At 43.6% G+C, this 18,954-nt stretch overlaps 1 protein-coding gene across 2 annotated transcripts in view; it reads left to right on the top strand.

Moving 5' to 3' along the window:
- Positions 1–1,138: 1,138 nt before the first annotated feature.
- Positions 1,139–18,954, top strand: part of DPY19L1 (dpy-19 like C-mannosyltransferase 1) — a 73,372-nt gene continuing 55,556 nt past the window's right edge. For both annotated transcript variants that reach the window (XM_074340990.1, XM_074340989.1), the window contains exons 1-3: positions 1,139–1,550; positions 15,355–15,379; positions 15,998–16,085. In XM_074340990.1, the coding sequence (XP_074197091.1) occupies positions 1,253–1,550; positions 15,355–15,379; positions 15,998–16,085 (411 nt within the window). In that variant the 5' untranslated portion in view covers positions 1,139–1,252. The remainder of the gene's footprint in view (positions 1,551–15,354; positions 15,380–15,997; positions 16,086–18,954) is intronic.

Genomic DNA, 18,954 nt, shown 5'->3' with positions numbered 1-18,954 from the left:
ACAGCGAAGGTGATCAGGACGATGTGGCTTAAGGACAACTTTTTGGAACAAGCCCACTGGACACCGCAAGGACAGGAACTCCTTCCTTGTTATCCAGGAGGCTTTGGAGGTTTGCGCAGGGTGCGGGGTCGGAGGGGAGGAGGGCTTTCTTTCCTAGCGCATTCCGCGGCTATGTGAAGGAAAAGACGCTTTCAACTAAAGTTTTCTATTTTATTAGTGAATAAATTTCTCCTACTTTCTTTCTTTTAAGCCACAAGGTTACACAATATGAAATGAACAGAACATAGTACTTGATAATCTTCCCTTCGGGCCGTTCAGTTCACTTTTATCACCGACAGCCGGGGCTCCCACCCTGGTGGTGTTTACGGTTTTAATGTCACCACACACTTGTGCCTCGACCCCTATCAGCTCTCCCTGACAACTCTGTTGTCACTGTAAGCCAGGTCGCACCGTGCGTCGCACCCGTGAAGCAGGGAGCTGTGCTCCGCAGCGTCCCAGATTGCAAATTGCGAGGCCACACGTCGTGGGGTGAATGTTGCACCGTGGCTCCACTTTTATCCACTCGCCTGCCAGCGGCCGGGCCACCGAGGCTCCAGAGCGCACGCACAGCGCCCCCACGTGGTCGTTTCCGAGAGCCTCCTCCCGGTCTACCCGCCCCCGCGCCGCAGCGCCTGGGCCACGCGGGTTCCGCAGGGCTCCACGCGCACACTTAATCGGGTCAAAACTTCGGCCGGCGGCTCCCGCCTCGAGATGGGCCCGGCCTTCGTTCCCGCCACTCCCCAAGAGCGGGGCCGCTGCTCCCGGAATGCGGCCTGTGCACTCGCCCCGGCCAACGTCCACGAGGGCCGGGCGCTGACCGGGGGTCGCAGGGCAGCCAAAGGGGAGCCTCCCGCCCGCGCCGGAAGTCAGCGCGTGCGCGCTGGTCGGCCGGGAGCGCGCGTCCGGCGCGGAGGGGCGGCGGGGGCGGGGCCGCGGCCGCTCGAAGGGTGTCCCCGCCCCCGCCCCCCGGCGTTCCGCGGTCGCCGTGACAACCTGAACGGCGGCGGGCGCGCGAGTCCGGCGCCGCCTCCCGGCCGCAGCGCCAGGCAGGCAGCCGCCGCCCGGCCTTGCAGCTCTCCCCGCCTCCCGGCCCCGCGGGGAGGGACCGGCCCGCCCTCCGCCGAGTGTGAGCGGCGCCCGGGCCGCCCAGCCAGCCCGCTGGTCCTCGGCCGCCGTCCGGGCGCGCGCAGCCAGCGGGCGCGACTATGCCAAAATGGTCCTGCAGGCGCGGAACAAGCACCGGGAGGCGGCCCCCAAGCCGCCCCAGCCGTCCCGCGCCTCGCAGTCGCCGCTGAGGGGGGCGCCGGACGCCGGCGCCGGGGAGCCCGGGCCCGAGCGCGCGCTTCAGTCCCCCGGGCGCAAGGGCGCCGCGAGCAGGAAGGGGCCCCGCGCCGAGCCCGCCGCGCCGCCCTCCCGGGGCGGTCTCGGGGGGCGCTTGGCCGCCTGGCTGCGCGGGGCGCTGGGCCTGCGGCGCGCGGGGCGCGGCCGGACCTGGACCACGCTCCTGCTAGGTGAGCAGCCCCAGCGCTCGCGCGCCGCCGGACACGGAACTTTAAGGCGCGGGCCCCCAGCCCTCCTCTCCCCTCCGCTTTCGCGCCTCCGAGCTCCGCCGGCCGGTCCCAGCCAGTTTGCAGCCCTCTCTGACTTTTCCTGGGACGCCCTTACCGCCTCCTCTCCTCCCCTCCCCTCCGCTCAGCCCGCCTCGTTTCATTCCGACCCGCTCTCTGTCTCTGCTTAAAAAAAAATTAAAAAAAAAATGGCTCCGAGATCAACAGCTGCCCGGCCTGGCCGCGAACTGGCAGGTCTGCGCTAACGAGACTTGGGCGCTGCCGATTGGCGCGGACCGGCCGCCTTCCCGTTATCTCAGCCCCTGCCCCGGAGGGTACTTTGCTTTGGGATGGAAGCAGTTCCTTAGAGCTCAAAGCAAAAGCGTGTTCCTTGTCCTAGAAAGTTGCTTAACTTATAATTAAATTTTAGCGTGTTTTTTAAAAAAATTCTAAGCTGCAAACATTGCCGGTGGCACTTTGTGATTCTCCTCGGCAAGTCACTTTCCAGGGTAGTTTGGGTGCCCAAGCCTTAATCTTCCCTGCTGATTAATGTCCCTGCGAACATGTGGTGTGGCGGACTCCCCACATCCCCCCCCCCGCCCCTTTTCCTCGGCTGCTACGCACCAAACGGTTGATGTGTAAGGAGGTGCTGCACAAAATAAAGTTGAAACCTTCACAGGTTGTGGACCGACTTAAGGTTTCCTTTGTTTCCTGATATGCATTACGATAAGACAAGTTATAGCAGTTTGCATAATAGGCCTAATTTTTCTAAGTTAGCCAGTGAAGTGCTATAACATTGCCATTCCTACATAATGCCATTAATGGACTTTGGCTACTGAATTATTTAACTATTGGTGATTTATCCCTTATTAATCTTTCACATTCCCTTATTGACCCAAGAGAGTTTGGAGTTCAATATAGGCCGAGAAATAGAACACAGCAAATTGACTTCCCCTTGAGATCACAGCCACCAGGAGAAGCCATGCAATCATAAAAACCCAGCATCATCACCCTGTGTGTGTGTGTTAATGGGCTCAGAAAGATTGATATTATTGGGGTACATTTTTTTCCTATTGTAGATTCAAGCCTAGGAAAATTCAGCATTTTCAGTACTGTCCGTTCCTCCTTTTTTTTCAGTAGCAAGCTTGAAAAGCCTTGCTGCTGTGCAGGTTAGGTAAGTTCACCTTGGGGAGGCAGCATGGTACAGTGGATGAGACAGACTCCAGCTTCTGTTGACAGTGGTGAAGTTTGGTTTAAGTTTCTTTCAAGTTATTTCCTTTGTGAACCTTTCATTCTCTCTGACATGGGATTATCACGTCTCTGCTTCCTCCATGGGCACGTGCTGAGGAGCAGAACTACAGAGTGGGTAAAATATGGGAAGGCACATTGTATCTAAAGCATTTCCAAGTTTTAGTTGCTATTTTAAAAGCACATGCATAATACCAATTTGAGATCTGGTGACAGAATGAAGTTGCCTTTTTCTTGAATGGCTAGTATAAAAATTTTCTAGTGAAACATGGAATGGCATCACTTTATCAGGGAGATTACAATAACAAATCAGAATAATATCTATTCCCATTTTCTTTTGTGCACGTTTTCTTGTAATTGTATTTTTGTTGAATCTTTATATTGGATGGCTTGTATTTGGGTTTAGTAATGTCCATACCTAAGTATAGGTTTGTTCTACTATAACAGGGTGGCATTTTATTTGACTCACCTCTTTGGCCATTGGAAGGAGGTACAATGAAGGAGCTGTCCCATGTTCTTGGATGTACTCTGGCCACTGGCCACCAGGTGTGGAGCTCAGATGACCACACCAAGGTCTAGAGATTTTCTGTTTTTTGCTAACCATCTACATAAGGCTACCGTGCAGCTTGATAGATGAGGGATGTTTGATTCTTTCTCTGGCCCTGTATCCTTGGATCATGCAAAGAGGAGCAGAGTGTAGACATTTTTGAAAGCCGCCTCATTTCTTTCCTTCTTCCCCCTCCCAGAATGAGTGAGAGTTGAGCCTGGAAACATCTGCTGTGGCGGACTGTTTACAGTAGTTCTTTAGTATGGATGGAACTTTGCTATGACAAAAATTGCTTAATTTATGTTTAGGAAGAAATTTTAAGAGTTGAGGCTCCTCAATAGAAGCACAAATTGTTAAGAGACAGGAACTGACTAGGGGTCCCTAGTTCAGTTACTCTCATCTCCATATGTGCTAAGCACTGGTGAGGAGCTCACTAGCTACCAAGGAGGGCCTCTCCACTGTTGGGAAGTGTTAAACATTGTTTAAAAATCCATTTTAATGAACATCTTTTTCTTATTTTTGACAATCATTTACTATTTATTTAATGGAAACAGTTGTGAAGAAGCATTCTTGAAATGTTTATTTTTAGAGATCTCAACCCAGTAGCTCCCTGTATCCTCCAGGGAGGCAGTGGTGCAGGAAGAACCATGACAGTGTTTCTCAAACTTTTTTGACCACAGTCCACAGAAAGTAGTACAATTTACATGAAAACTGCTCACACTTCTGAATATGCAACACAGTACATATATGCATGTGTTTGTCTATTTATGGATGTCAGTGGCCTGACAGGAAATGATTTAATAAAATGACTCTTTGCCTAAGTGTGAGCAGGTTTAAGGAATTCACACAGGATTTTGAGGCACCCAGGGAGTATCAACAATGGGAAGGTGTGACCATCTCTGGGCCTGTAGGGAAAGGGCGGGGGTTTCATCAGGAGCTGAACGCAGGGAGGGCTGTGCTGTGAAGGAAGCAGGCTCACTGGAGAAGAGTGACCCCAAACACTGTCCTCCGCTCTGAGATCGGCTGGTGCCTCTCTCTGGCCGATCAACTGTGACCCCTTCGGGAAGGGGCCCAGCTCCAGTATTCTGCAGGGTCAGCCTCCTGGGCCTGGGAACAAGGCAGAGAAGGGAGGAGAATGGATTTGGAGAGGCAAATGGAGACTGACCAGCTCCTATGTGCGTATATTTAATTAAAACAACAGTATCATGTAAGAGTACCTACCCCCGTTATGTGTAGTACACGCTGATTTTCTGTTCTGTCCTTTTTTTCCCCTTAGTGCTGTTTATAAGCCCTTCAGATGATTTCATATCTAGTGTACGGCCCATAGTTTGAGAACACTGCCTCAGAAGAACTGCGTTCTGATTCCATACCTGCTTCAAACTAGTTAGGTGTCTGAGCAAAGCATTTAGCTTCTTTTGAGTCTCAGATTGTACACACGTGAAAATGGAAGACCCAGACTAGACCAGTGGTTCTCAGTCTTTGCTTTAAACTATAGTCACCTGGCAACTTTAAAAATCCAGGTAACCTGGCTGCACATCAGAACCGTGGTATCAGAATCTGGGGGTGGGGTGGAGTGAGGGCGGCGTCGGTAGTTTTAAGGTCAGCTGTGCTGCCTCTCTTTAGAAGCACTATCTGGCATCACTGAGCTGACCTTCCGCCATGGCAAATCTTCTGCCCCCTTTTCAAAGGGACACAGTGCAGTTTGCGAAAGTTTGTCCTAATCTCTATTGTTTTTCCAAAATGGGGGCTCTGAGTTGCCATTTATCATCTGATACAGCTGTTATTTTAGAGTTGAGAGAAGAGTGATATGTTTCCTGTACCCGTGACCCTTAGCACAGAGGGAAGACAAAGGATAGCTGCAGAGGGCTCTGCGTTTCCTTTGGGGAAGTAAAGGCTGTCCTTGTTAAAGCTGCAAACAGTTTGTGGTGAAAGACTATAGTGTAAGACGCTGTTTACAAAGCAAACCAGTAAAAATGGACCTGAAAATGGACAGGTTAGATGGTAAAAAGTAGTGTTTTCTTCCCTTGCCTCTGTCCTGCTTGACTCATTGTCCTTACCTGCCTGGCTCCTGTGGCCCGTGGCAACTGCACCGCTGCTCTCAGCTGGTTCTGTGCCCACAGGGCTTCTCAGCCTCAGCACTCACATTTTGGGTCGAATAGTTCTTTCTCTGGGGGGCTGTCCTGTGCTTTGCGGGATGTTTAGGGCATCATTGGCCTCTACCTAGTAGATGCCCATAGTGCCTTCCTAGTGTGACCGCCAAAATGTCTGACTCTCAGTTGCCTCATCTTTAAAATAGGGATAATGAGTGCTTCACCTGGGTATGGTAAAGAATAAATAAAACAATACAAATAAAACAACTGTAAATAAAATCATGTACATCCACCAGTTACTGAATGTCTACTGTGCCAGGTGCTGTTTGTTGGGGAGAAAATGGAGAACAAGACCGCTGTAGCGCCTGCCTCTGTGGAACTTCCATTCTAGAATGTGGGGGTTGTGGCTGCAAATAAATAAAAGTAATTGCGCATTGCTGTGAGTGCAGTGGAGGAAAAAAACAAGAGGCTGACACAGAAAAAACAGGAACTACCCACTTGAAATGGGGTCAGGATAGGCTCTGGGAGGGAGAGCCTGGAAGCTGAGCCGTACAGGAAGAGAAGACGCACATAGTAAGGGGAAGAGCATGGCGGGTGCGGTGAGCTGCTGCAGGGCAGAGCTTAGCATGTTGAAAGAAGACAGGCTGGTGGAGCATCATCCCTAGGTGGGCACGAACCAGGTCCTCCTCAGGAGCTCGGCTTTTATGGGGAGCCACTGACGGGGTCACTGGAGGAAAAGACCCAGAACTCTGTCTTATCTTGGGCATGTTACCTTTGAGACGTTTGTGGGATGTCTGAGTAGAAGTGTCACGTAGGTGGTGGGACATACGAGAAGAGGTCTTGAGGGGAGACTAAATGGGGAGTCATCAGCACATGGGTGGTACTAAATTCATGGGGCTCCGTAGTAGCATCTTCTACTGATACGGGATTTACTCGGTGCCATGCAGAGTTCTAAGTGCTTTAGATAAACTCATTGAACTGCGGGCTCAGTCCTCACTGTGACACTGTGACTGTCATACCCATTTTGCCAGCTGGGGGATCTGAGGTATGCAGTGTTAGGTAACTTGCTCCAGATCACCCCTCGAATGTGGAAGGGCCCGGATTTGAACGCAGGTAACGTGGCTCCAGACTCATGCTCCGCACGGCTGTGCTGTGTTTTGTCTGTTGTAGGGGGCGAGTGAAGCGAGGGAAGAAAGGCAGCCCCAGGACCCAGCTCTGAGAACCCAGTGTGTAGTACTCAGTAAGGGTTACCGTTCTTGCTGCTTGCTGCTTCAGGGGAAATAAGGGAAAGAGGGACCATTCATAGAGATACGGGAATAAGAAGTGGAAAGAGCATATTAGGGGTGGCGTAGGCACAGGAAAGCTGAGGAAGTGTGAGGCACGGGCCACTGGCCATCTTAGTGGGTTTGCTTTCAAACCCTTAGGCGCTAAGCACCAGCTCTGTGGGTCTGTTCATAGGAAGGTGTGGGCCCCATACCTTTCCCTGGAAAGTCAGTGAATAGGATGGGAATTTGGGACTTTTAAAGAGTTTTCCCAGTGTTTAAAACCGTTTTTTCCCCCTTTCTAAAACAGACTTCTGGTTAACCCTAAAGAATGTTTATAATCACTTAAACATTATATTATGAAGAGATACAAATAGATGGGTTCTGAAATTGTGATATTTACGAGTGTGCAAATAACGCGATGGGTTTAGTTTGTGTAAACGTAAGGATATATTACCAATTCGTGATTGATTTTTGGTCCGTCATATGGCATCAATACTAAAAGCGGAAACAATTTTATATACATGTGTGTCTTTGGATGTTGCTAAAATTTGAACTATAGCTGTTTTATAAGTTTGACACATTTAGCAGCTAGGCTGTATTAATGTCTCAAAGTGTATGTTAATGAGATATTTATATTATCATAGGGACTGCAGGCCTGTTTCCAAGTGGGATAGTTTTCAGTTTTATTTCTTTGTTTAGATTTCTAAGTCGTGGATTTTAAAAGTATTTCTAAGAAATTTCCTCCCTCTAGTCAATTCATCCTTTTGGTTAAATGTACTTGTTAACATTTTCATGCTTGAGCTTCCAGCCAGAAGGACAGTAGTGGCTGGAAGCACGGAGCGCAGGCTGTGACCTCAGGCCTGATGGGAAAATAAGAGACATATTTGTCTTCCGAGGACCCCTGGATCTTTTTGCTTAATGTGTGAAAGGACTCTGTAAACTGCACCTGACAAACATGTTAGATGTTGTCGTTGTAACTGGGAGTTTCCTAATTTTTTCCTAGCTGTTGTAAGGTATGGTTTTACTCAATGCTAAATATATGGAGGAGATTCATATTAACTAAAGTCAACCATACAATCATCACATACACCACTGTGAATGTTAGGTGTTACTGGGAGCAGTGGTTTCTTGAAGCTGTGACTGAATTTTAAAGCAGTCCTGCTTCTCACTTTGAGACTCAATATCTCTATTAATAGAATACATTCCTTTTTATCCCATTCAAAAAAGAAATGTTTGCTCCTTTCAAAAAAGAAAACAAATTAAAAGGGCCAAACCTACCGAGGCTTTTAGTTTGGTGATCGGGAAAATCAAAGTGAAAACAGAAAATAAACATGGAGTCACCTTGGAGAGGATGAAGTCTGAAGAATTAGTGCTAGGAACACACGTGACCAAGTAAAAATCCTTCTTTCCATGTTGGATGAAGATGAGACTCAGACAGGCTAAGTCAGATGAAATCCAAGGACTATTTCTTTTGTAAGAATGACTTACCAGGGGAAATACAGAATTTGATTTTTAATTTTAATTCTTTTCCTTTCTTAATCATTGTTTTCAGCTATCAGGACTTTGACAATTTTCCCATCAAAGTATTTTTTGAATTTATATTTCCCTTTTCCTAATAAAAATGGTAAAAAAAATGTAGATTTCCAAGCCCCAAGTGAGATCTATTGAAGGAGGGTCTGTGAGCGTGGGGGCCCAGGGATGCGTCTTCACGTCAGCGTCCTGGATCGTTGTTCTCAAGCACAGTGCACGGCCAAGCGGTGTGCAAAGCTCCAAGCCATTGCAGTGTGGAGACATTGCCCTTAGCAGTGTTTCTAAGCCGCCGGAAGGGTCTTGTGAAAATGTCAACTTGCAATCAGGGGTCCCGATAGGACCTGAGAGTCTGCATCTCCGACAAGCTCTCAGGTGGTGCCATCACTGCTGGAGGACACCTGGCCTGCAGAGGCGTTAGTTCTCACGTTAACGTTTGTGGACAACGACCTCTGTTTTGCCCCAGTCCTTTCTGTACCCGTGATCATTAATCTTGACTGTACATCAGAATCACGTGAATTAAAAAAAAAAAAAAATCTCTGGAGTTTCAGAGTTAGGGGCCCTGGATTAATACTCAGGTATCTCTAGTTTCATTTCATGCCGTGATTCTAATGCAACGCCAGGGTTTCGACCACTGTGCTCTATTTGCTGCATTAGGATATTCTCTCTGAAACTTGTTCTGTTTCTTTATTGACGTGCTCAGTGCTTCCCACTCTTTCACATCATGGCAGACACATAGAAAATGATAATATTTGTGTGTGTGGGGGGGGCGGCATATACGATGGTCTCTTCAAAGTCTAGAGCTTACTGGCCCCAAGGACGCTTGCATTCCCATTCTTGGTGCTTCAGGCCCCCTGGTTGGGGAGCTCTGCTAAAACCCTTCTGGTGCTCCTGGCGCCCTGAGAGCCTGTGGGCCCTCAGTAAATATTATCTCGTCATTGTCATTACCACATATATTCTGTACCATCAGTATTAGTGGTGGGAAGTCTTTTGTCTTGTTAGCTCCATGTCCACAGCCAGCTTTATTATAGCTGTCTTCTTTCTGGCTACCCACCATAAATCCCACCTAAGTTGGAATCATATCTTGAGGTCCCCCCTCCCATCCCACTTTAATAAACCCTGACCTGAGAGGGTCATTACTGATCTGCCTTCTCAGATTTCGTGCAGTTCATACACACTGTGCTATTTGCTCGCTTGCCTAATGTGTTCTCTCATTATTTTATGTACCTAAATCTTATCTCTCAGATTTTATTTTTAAGTGCACAGATGATGGCTGATATTTCTTTAATGTTCTTCTTGGTTTCTAGGAAAATGCATCGTGTGTCTAGTAGGCATTTACATACTTGTTGACTTGAAAGAACTTGTAACTCACACAAAAATCTAGGTGCTGAGAAGAAGGAAGGAGCTGAGCTTGTGGCTCATGGCTGTTTTCTCTTTCCCAAACTGGTCTTGAAAAATGTCTTGTCACTTCATTCACAGAAATTGGGCGTTGTTTCATTCTAGGTCCTATAAACTAGCAATGTGATTTATTTCAATATATTTTATTATATATAAATTATATACATTATAATATGTATTACATATAATACATAATATATACATAAAGTATATATAGTGAGAACCCTTTGGGCACTTTGGAATGTTTAGGTGTTTAGGTTTTTATTTAATTGATACCTTCCATAATTTCTCTTACATAGTGATAGTCATTTAATGGTTCAGCCCAGGGACGTGCCGGCAGGGTGCTAGGAGTTGTAGGTACTAAGATGAATTAAACACAAGCATAGCCTCGAGGCTTTTGAATCCTAGCAGAGGAAACGGTGTCCGGTGAGAAGCTGTTCGGGGGCTGTAAAAAAGGTACTGTAGCTGGGGTGACAGGACAAGGTTCACAAGATGCCATATTGGAATTCCTTGGGCTTTGAAGGATGAATTAGGAATTTTTAGGCCCAAACAAAGGCACTTGGTATTTTAGGGGATTGTGGCCCAGTGCAGCCAGCTGAAGGCTGTGTAGTGGGGATAACCGGAAATAGGCCGGTTCATGCGTGGGCTCCAGGGTATGAGCCATGGGAAGTCATGGGGATGAGATGCTAGGTCTGTCCGTGCAAACACTGACGTCATTCTCCAGGGTGAATGGAGATGTGGAACCCGGTGACTTCAGCTTCATTTAAACTCTGAATGGACCCTTGAGAACAGTAAGAAATTGTTAGTAGTATTAGCGAGGAGTTGAAAATAGAACTTGTCAAGGTTGACTTGAAAACCTTGTCCAGTAGATTTAAGGAGCATCCTCACCCTCTTTTGATGTTATTTTGTCACTTGAGGGTGAGGGAGGCTAAAACTCTTCAGAATGCTTTAAGTACGGATTAACCTCAATTTAGGAATAAATTATATTTTTAAAATTTGCAAGTCATTTTGGACTTAGAATGCATGTCTCTATCTATATACAAATGACCACAAATGGGAAAGAAGGCAGCCCTGTCACCATGGCAGAAAGAAACTGAGGTTTGGAATTAGAACCCCTGGGTTCCCATGGTTCTTGCCATTTCCCAGCTGTGTGCCTGTAGGAAAAACCTCTTGTATGCCAGCTTTTCATTTGTAGATAATGAGAGTAGAAAATGGGAGTAGATACTCGCCAAGGTTGTTGCGAGACTCCAATGAGAGAGCCTGTGAAGGTGCTCTGTGAATTTTAAGTCACATACCAGTTATGAAGCACACATGTCAGGGAAAAAATTGTCACAAGGACGGGAAAATGTGTTCGTGGTCAGGAATAGATGTCGCCGGCTGCAGTTGTGCAAGAGCTGCCCGCAGGTAACCAGAGGGCACATGGAGAAGTAGCCCACCTTGGCTTCCAGGTCTCGCTCTCACACTTTGAGGAGGAAGAGAGAAAGAAGGACTTCAGCGTGCAGAAGACCACGTGAGGAATCTCAAAAATGTAGATCTCAGTGGTCCTGAAGGCGGGGTGGGGGAGGGCCTGGAGAAGGATCCAGGACTTCTGAGCCACCCGCTGGGGCGGGGAGCCTTGGAGGAGGGCAGAAGTCAGGGGGAGGAGGTGAGAGCTGTGGGGCTCTGGTGCTGGGCAGAGAGGGAATAGGGTTTAGGAGCTCTTGAGGGTTGATCAAAATGGCAGGGAAGAACCCTCTCCCATTTCTTTCTCGGTTCCTCCTGTCCTCCTTATTGCTGCTGATGCTGGGGCCAGGCCTGGGAGCGGGGCAAGGGGCGTCCCCTCCCCACTTTCCGAGGGCACTGGACAGGCCTGTGTGTGGTGATCCAGAGGGAAAGAACAAAGGCTGCAACTGGTCTTGGGGGCTGCAGCTGGAAGGAGGGGCAGAGGGAGCGCCAGCTGCCACAGGACCATGGGAATCTCGTGGAAGGGAGCACAGCCCTGCACCCCGCTCCTGGTCCCCCAGCTCCGGGCTGCGAAGAACAGGCTGTGTAAGCAGCTGGCTGCTCATAGACCAGGGATCTAATTTGTGCTCAGTCAGTGGGGACTCTTTTTTGGAAAAAACTCTTAGAGAGGGAGAGAGAAAGAGAATCCATCAAAGTACATTCAACTTTGGTTTATTATGTGGAGTTGATTTAGGATCATTTCCTTTTTCCCCTTAGTCATAGCAAGTTGTATGCATTAATTCAGCAAACATCGGAGTCTGGCTGTATACTCACCTGCGTGCGCTAATAGAGTTCAGTAAAATGTTGTTTCTAACCTCAGGGAGTTACATTCTATTTTTTGTAAACAAGATTCTAATAACAGAAGAAGACTTTTCAGTGAAGAGGCTGCTCAAATCCCATGAGACTGAAAGTTGATGTAATATGACGTATAATCTGGCACAAATTTCTTGAATCAGAAAGTGGAGAGTGTTCAGTTTAGTTTTAGAGTTGGTCATTTATGTGCTTCCAGCAAAATTCTCAGCCATAGGATTGCAATCTTTTGAATTAGATGACAAAGAAAACCTTTTCTTGAATACCTTTTTCTTACCAGGATATGTTTGGATTTTTTAGAAATGTAGTTTTTTTATATTCTGGTTTTTAAAAATAACTTGCTCTACTTACCTCAGTATCTTAGAATGACAAAATATAGCATATGTGTTAAAATGGAAAAAAAAGAATTGTCAATTTTGTGACGCTCCCAAAAGACTATAAACAGGTTGATAATCACTGGAATACATTTAGAGAAAATCGATTTTAATCTCTTCTGTAGGCAAGAAGGTAAGAAAAGCTCTTGAGGGGTGCCCTCAGAAGTGTCTGTCATTTTACATGTTTGTGCTTGAATTACGTGCTCACAAGGCAGAATCTGCTTTACTTGGGCTTTCAAATGATATATACATACAATTTATTTCAACTTTGAATGGCTCTACATTTTTATATAAAAATAGCTTCTATGAAACATACTGCCTATATCAACAATGAATTGCAACTTTTCTTTCCTTTTTATCTTTAAAATGAACAAAGGAGGGAGGGGGACTAACATGGTACATGAGGGTGAGGAGGTTTTGGCCTTTGCCTCCCTCCCTCCATCCTCCTCCAGAGCACTTGCAGCGTGGCTCTCAGGGCAAGTTCCTGCCGCAGCTTCCTTTTCTCTGTGTACAGGCTTTGTTTCCTTGGGCAGGTGACTCAAGTTCTCTGGGCCTCCGTTTTTCATCTGTGTACCGGGGAAATATTTGTACCTACCAGATAGGAGAGTTGTAAGGATTTGTTGCGTTAGTTCAAGTAAAACACAAAGTGCCTGGCATGTGATGAGAATTCAAATGTTAACTGCTTTGTTATTATTACTAATAATTGAAATGAACAAAGGAATTCAAAACATTGGGCATATTATGAATTGACTATGAAACAGTGCCATTGAAATGCCAAGGACCCCAAGAATCTTTTAGTGCTGCAGGAGTTGAGTTAAAGGCATTGAAGTACCTTCCATTCTTCTCCTGAGAAATTGTGGTATTCTGAGGAAGTGGAGGGGTGATGACCTTGAGAAATCCTACTTATCCCTCCAGGATTGTGAGGGTCAAGGGCCTATTTAAAGGCCTCATGTGGCCTGCCTTGCTGTTACAGTCAGCAGAGGACAGGATGCCTTCTTTTAGAGAATTGTTCATGTTGTTCTAGAAGTTGATTATTGTCAAATGGGAATGAAAAACTAAAGTAAAATTATAAAATGGGAGCAGCATTATTATTTTAAAATAATATTGCTGAAAATGGAGAATTGAGGATGATAAACCTAAAAAAAAACTAGTAAATGAGCTCAAAATAAATATACTTCAAAAATAAATATGTGTACGTTAACAATATCCAGTCAAGTATAATGGAAAAATTTTTTTATGGATATTAGCAGAAAAAAAAATGTTAAACTCCCAGGAAGACATAATAAGAAATACGAATTGACTGTGTATTAAATATGTATTAACTCTACTAATAGGATTTTTGTCAAGGGCAATTGAAAAGCAAGATGAGTAATTGAAGGTATATATCATGTTTATGGATGTGAATATATGGATTTGTATTGTAAACATGGAGATTCTTCCCAAATTAATTTATAAATGAAATCCCAATTATAATCTCACAGGGATTACCAAAGTATGAGTATGACAAACCTTCAGTATGATAACGGTGGCATTTACATTCGGTGAGAAAAGAATGGCTTCCTCAGAACATGATAGTTAGATCATTGAGAAAATAAAGCCCAGATTTTATTATGGTGGGTGAAATCTTTAACCGAAAAGGAAGTGGCTGGTAGATTTGTCAACAAGAAAAAATCAAAATTTCTAAATGTCAGAGTGCCATATACAAACAAATGTCAAATGACAAACCTAGTTAAATATTTGCTGTTTCACAAGAGTGACTCTGTCTTTTATAAACATTAGTATCTCCTAGGCAAAATGCATTCTTTTTTTAAATATACATACTTCTTTAAGAATAAGGCAAAAGATCTGAGCTATTTGGTTTTCATTTCTAAGAGTATTTTGATAGTTGAATTCCTTAGTTAGTAGTTACTTAATCAGAAGCCTGCATAGAATAAGGCGAATTTTATGATGTAAGAAAATTGAATCGTATTTTATGGATTCATCTTAATATGTTCTTTGTACTTGGACAGAAAGCAAACTATTGATTCTGTTAAGTAACAAGAATTCAACAGAGTAAATTTTAAAGATATAATTGGCTTTATTGAATGATTCATGAGTCGGGCAGCATCCCATCTAGGAAGTAGAAAGGAGCTCCACTGAGCTGTAGAAAAGGAAAGGTTTTTAAAGGCAGAAAGGGGGCGGAAGGAAGAAATTATTAGCAAAGAGTGCATTGTCTCAGGTAAAGTGCTCCTTACCTGGGGAAGGACAAGGGGAAGGGAAGAGGCCTATCTGTGGACACCTCACTAGTGCTGCCCAGGTAGTTCCAGGTTGACTGGTTAAAGGGTGCATTCCTGGAGAAGCTGAAGCTGCAATTAGGTTAGGCAGTAAGTCTTGGTTTGCTCACTTGGTTAGCACAAGTGACTCCATTTTGGGCCTGTTTGTTTGTTTTTGTTTTGTCTTTAATAATTCTCATATGAGAATGATTTTATTATTAGCTTGTTTTCTCTCTCTGACATTTTCTTCCTTTTCCCTCTCCATCCATTTGTTCCTTCTCTACTTCTTTCATAGAAAATAGTAAAATTTTTCATAAATTCAGATATTGCAGCAGTATATAAAAAGTGATAATTCCCTGTTTTTATCCATCCCCAGTCCTGTTCCCTGAAGTCACCGTATTTCTTTATTCTAAAGGACCTCTCCCCTAAGTTACCTCTCACCACTGGTTCTGTTCCTCTCTCAGTTCTGCTTGTGGAAGTTCTCATCAGACGGTACCTTGTACGGTCTTTGGCAAATTATAGGCCCTCATATATTTTGTTGAAGGAGAGAGTGAATGAAAATGGTAGATATGTGCCTAATTCCTTTACAATCCAGCCTATTAGTATTTTAAGCATAGCCCTGGGGCTTCTTTTGAAGAGTCAGTATTCTGCCCCAATCCCTTAAAAGTCCAACATTTACACATCCCAAACTTGACCATACTTATATTTGTAATGCTTTTCTATAAATTGAAAACATTTCTTTATGCTAACATAATTTAATTTTTTTCTCTTCCAGCTGCCTTGGCAGCCGTGTTGCACTGGTAAGATTGCTCTTCTCCTGTGGTATATTTTATGCACGTTTGTACCTTACCATAGCTACTTCCCCTGCGTAAGGGAATAATTTCATATGTAAAGGATGAGTGCATATTATCATATGCAACACGATAGTCTGGAAAAGTAGTTCAATTGATAAATCAGGGTCAGAAAATATATATTCTAATAAAAAAGAGATTCATTATTTAAGAGGTTATATATGAAACTACTTTGCTTAACATTAGTTAGTGTTCACGTTGAGAGGAAGATTAATTTTTTTAATCTTCTGGATAGAGAGAAATATGAATTTCATTAATCAGACTTTTCTGAAATGGTAACCCAGTGACATTTATAGTTTGTATTTTTATTGTACTTAAAATATCATTATTCTGGTTCATTCTAATTTTAATATCTAATTTGAATGTTTTCTTATAGAGAGAAATTTTAGTATAAATGTAAGACATACTGAGTGGAAAAACAAATATGGGTACCACTATTTGAGTTGTATTACAAAATTATCTGCAAATTTATAGATATTTTTAGTTTTGCTTTTAGAGTTTTTTTTTTTTTAAATAACACGTAGAGTAAGTTTCAATACTTGCTTTGTCGCACTTTTGTTTTTGCAGGAGCCATATAACACACCTTTTCGAAAATGATCGGCATTTTTCTCACCTCTCAACATTGGAAAGAGAGATGGCTTTTCGCACTGAAATGGTTAGTTTTCACATGGTATTTTATTGTTGCATTTAGGAATCTAAAAATTTTAAGCCTTTTCTTATGGCAATTTTCAAAGATGTTCAGTAGAAAGAGTCCACACCTCCCGTCTACCCATCCTACATCTTTAGCATCTGAGGACACAGCCACTTATTTTTCATCCACACCTCCACACACCCATCTTTTTAATGAAAGCTTCAGATACTATATCATTTCATCTGTAAATACTTTCAAGCATGGATCGCAAAAGAAAGGACTTTTTTGTTAACCACAGCACTATTGTCACAATTGAAAACAATGAACAGCTGTTGCTTAATTATCATCAAATATCAATCAGTATTTAAATGCTCAATTGGCTTTTCTTTCTTTCCCTTTTTTTTTTTTTTAACAGTTGGTGTGTTGGTATGTTTGAATCAGGATCCAAAACAGTGTTTATACATTGCATTTAGTTGATACAGCTCTTTAAATCTTTAAATCTATAAATTCCTCTTCCCATTTTTGTTGTTTTGTTTACCTTGCTATTAATTTTTTGAAGAGTCCTGGCCATTGGTCCTGTAGAATTACCCACAGTAATTCATGTTATTTATTATGTCCTACACTCCCAAGTTTCCTGAAAATTGATAGATAAGAGTCTTGATAGCTGAAGGTTTGATTTTTGGGGGGAGGGCAGGAATACTTCATAAGTGGTGCTATGCATTTATTGTACCATCTGAAGAGTCACACCATATCTGGTTGTCTCACTTTCTGTGATGTTTTGATTGATCAGTGGCTTCATGTGTTGTCATGTTGATCCCTCCATGATAGCCTAGCCATCAGCCTAGAGCAGTTATTTCGTTAGGATTTCCAAATGGTGGTTATCTATTCTGTTATCTTCTACATTATTACCTGTAATTCCTAAAAAGAAGAACTTTCCTAAAATACCTCTTTGGTTTCTCTGAGGTACATTCATACAGGTAAGACAAGTTACTGCTTTATTCTTTCTAGTTACCACTTTTCAGAAAAATGAGTTGGTTGCCTAGCATCTTCTCCTGGTGACTAACGGAGTTCCTTCTTTTAGAGTAGCATTATGATCTGATGGATTTGGACATGTTTTGTAAACTTACCTGTCCCTAGGTGGTGAGAACCCCTGCAGTTGGCTCTGTGTTCCTTCACATGACCTCACTAGTATTCTATAGCTTCCTTGCTTTCCGGTATTACGAGTCATTTGATCTCCGACCCAGAATCTAGTTTTCTAAGAAGCCCTAATTCCTTTCAGTGGCAAATGGTATTTAGAGAGTGCAGTGCTGCTATTTTATACTAGATGGGTCTTTTTAATGAACAGAATTAGGAAACAATTTTTTTAAAAGAAAGTAAATCATTGATTTATATTCATATTTTTAAGTTCAAATTTAGGATTAGATTGTTTTTACTTATTTTATATTAAATTTGTATCTTCTCTGTCAGCCTGAGAATCTTGGTGTGAAAGTACTTACTTTTGAGGAATAATAGTACCAGAGATATTAAAATATGATTTCTGAGAATAATTTAAGACTTCCTCACATTTCTTTTTGACTTTAGGATATATTATATATACAGTAAAATTACTATATCTTACAGTTATTAGAAATCCTCCTAACTTGATAGTTAATTTATTTTTTGTCTTTTCATATTTAGCAATTAAAAATGTTTTATTTTACAATTGAATAAGATATTTACATGATTCCATAATCAAACCTACAAAACAAGGTAGGTTGTAATAGGGCTGTCATAACAAAGTGTAATAAGCTGGGTGGCTTAAAAGAGCAGAAATTTATTCTGTCACAGTTCTGGAGGCCACAAGTCTGAAATCAAGGTGTCGGTAGGGCCAGGTTCCCTCTGAAAGCTATAGGGGCGAATCCTTCCTCGCCTCTTCCTGGCTCCTTGTCATTTCTGGCCATTCTTGGTGCTCCCTGGTTTGCACTGGACATGCAGTCGCTCCGGTCTCTGCTCTGTCATCATGTGGCCTCTTGCCCTGTGTCTCTGTGTCTAACTCTCCCTCTTATTATGAGGATACCAATTATATTGGATTGTTAGTCTATCTTATTGCGGTACAACCTCCTCTTCACTTGTTTACATCTGCAAGGACCCTGTTTCCAAATAAGGTCACATTCGCAGGTTCCAGTGGACATGAGATTTTGGGAGACATTATTCAACCCAGGACAGTAGGAAGTTAATTTTTAAAACAGTGACATGAGAACTAGAACCCTATAGTATCAAGAAGCATTTTTTCCTTTTTCAGTAAATACCTGGGTAGGCGGATCACTTTCATATTCATGGTGCTTAAACCCGTGTTACAGTTTGGCAGCTCATGGTTCTGGCTACCGGGGTAGCTCTAGGCAAAATTGTACAGAAGACGGAGTTTCTTCCCTGTGTTTTATCAGTCTTGCTTTCATACTGCCATTTAGACTCCCTCATAAGGCTTCTCGTATTTGCTCGGTTTTTGTCCCATGTATTATTCCAACCTTGACCTTTCCTAATTAGCATGTCAAGCTAAAAACTTACCTATTTCCCTTAAAATGGGAGCACCACCACTGTCCCTCTCCCCCTCCCGCACACCCCCAGTCCCACAGGGTTTTGACCTTACGCTGAGCTGATAGGAAGGAAAATAGCCTTTGAAATTAGTTGGCATTAGAATGTAATTGGTCAATGTTTAGTCATCCTAATGTATTTGCAGTTTTACATGTAAGTCTGGAGGGAAGATGGCTGATAGTGCTATTTTGGGGATTCAGATAAGCAGTTAGGGGAAACATTTTTGGCTAGAGAAGAATTTTTGGTTCATGGTAAGTTTGAGTTGCATAGTAAACCGCTCATCACTACTCATTCGTAAGGCAGCCTTTTCTAACATTTACAT

Source organism: Rhinolophus sinicus, linkage group LG09 (assembly GCF_036562045.2).
Source record: "Rhinolophus sinicus isolate RSC01 linkage group LG09, ASM3656204v1, whole genome shotgun sequence".
NCBI lineage: Eukaryota > Metazoa > Chordata > Mammalia > Chiroptera > Rhinolophidae > Rhinolophus > Rhinolophus sinicus.
The sequence above is the reverse complement of the archived record's forward strand: the minus strand, read 5'-3'. Positions and strand labels throughout refer to the sequence as shown.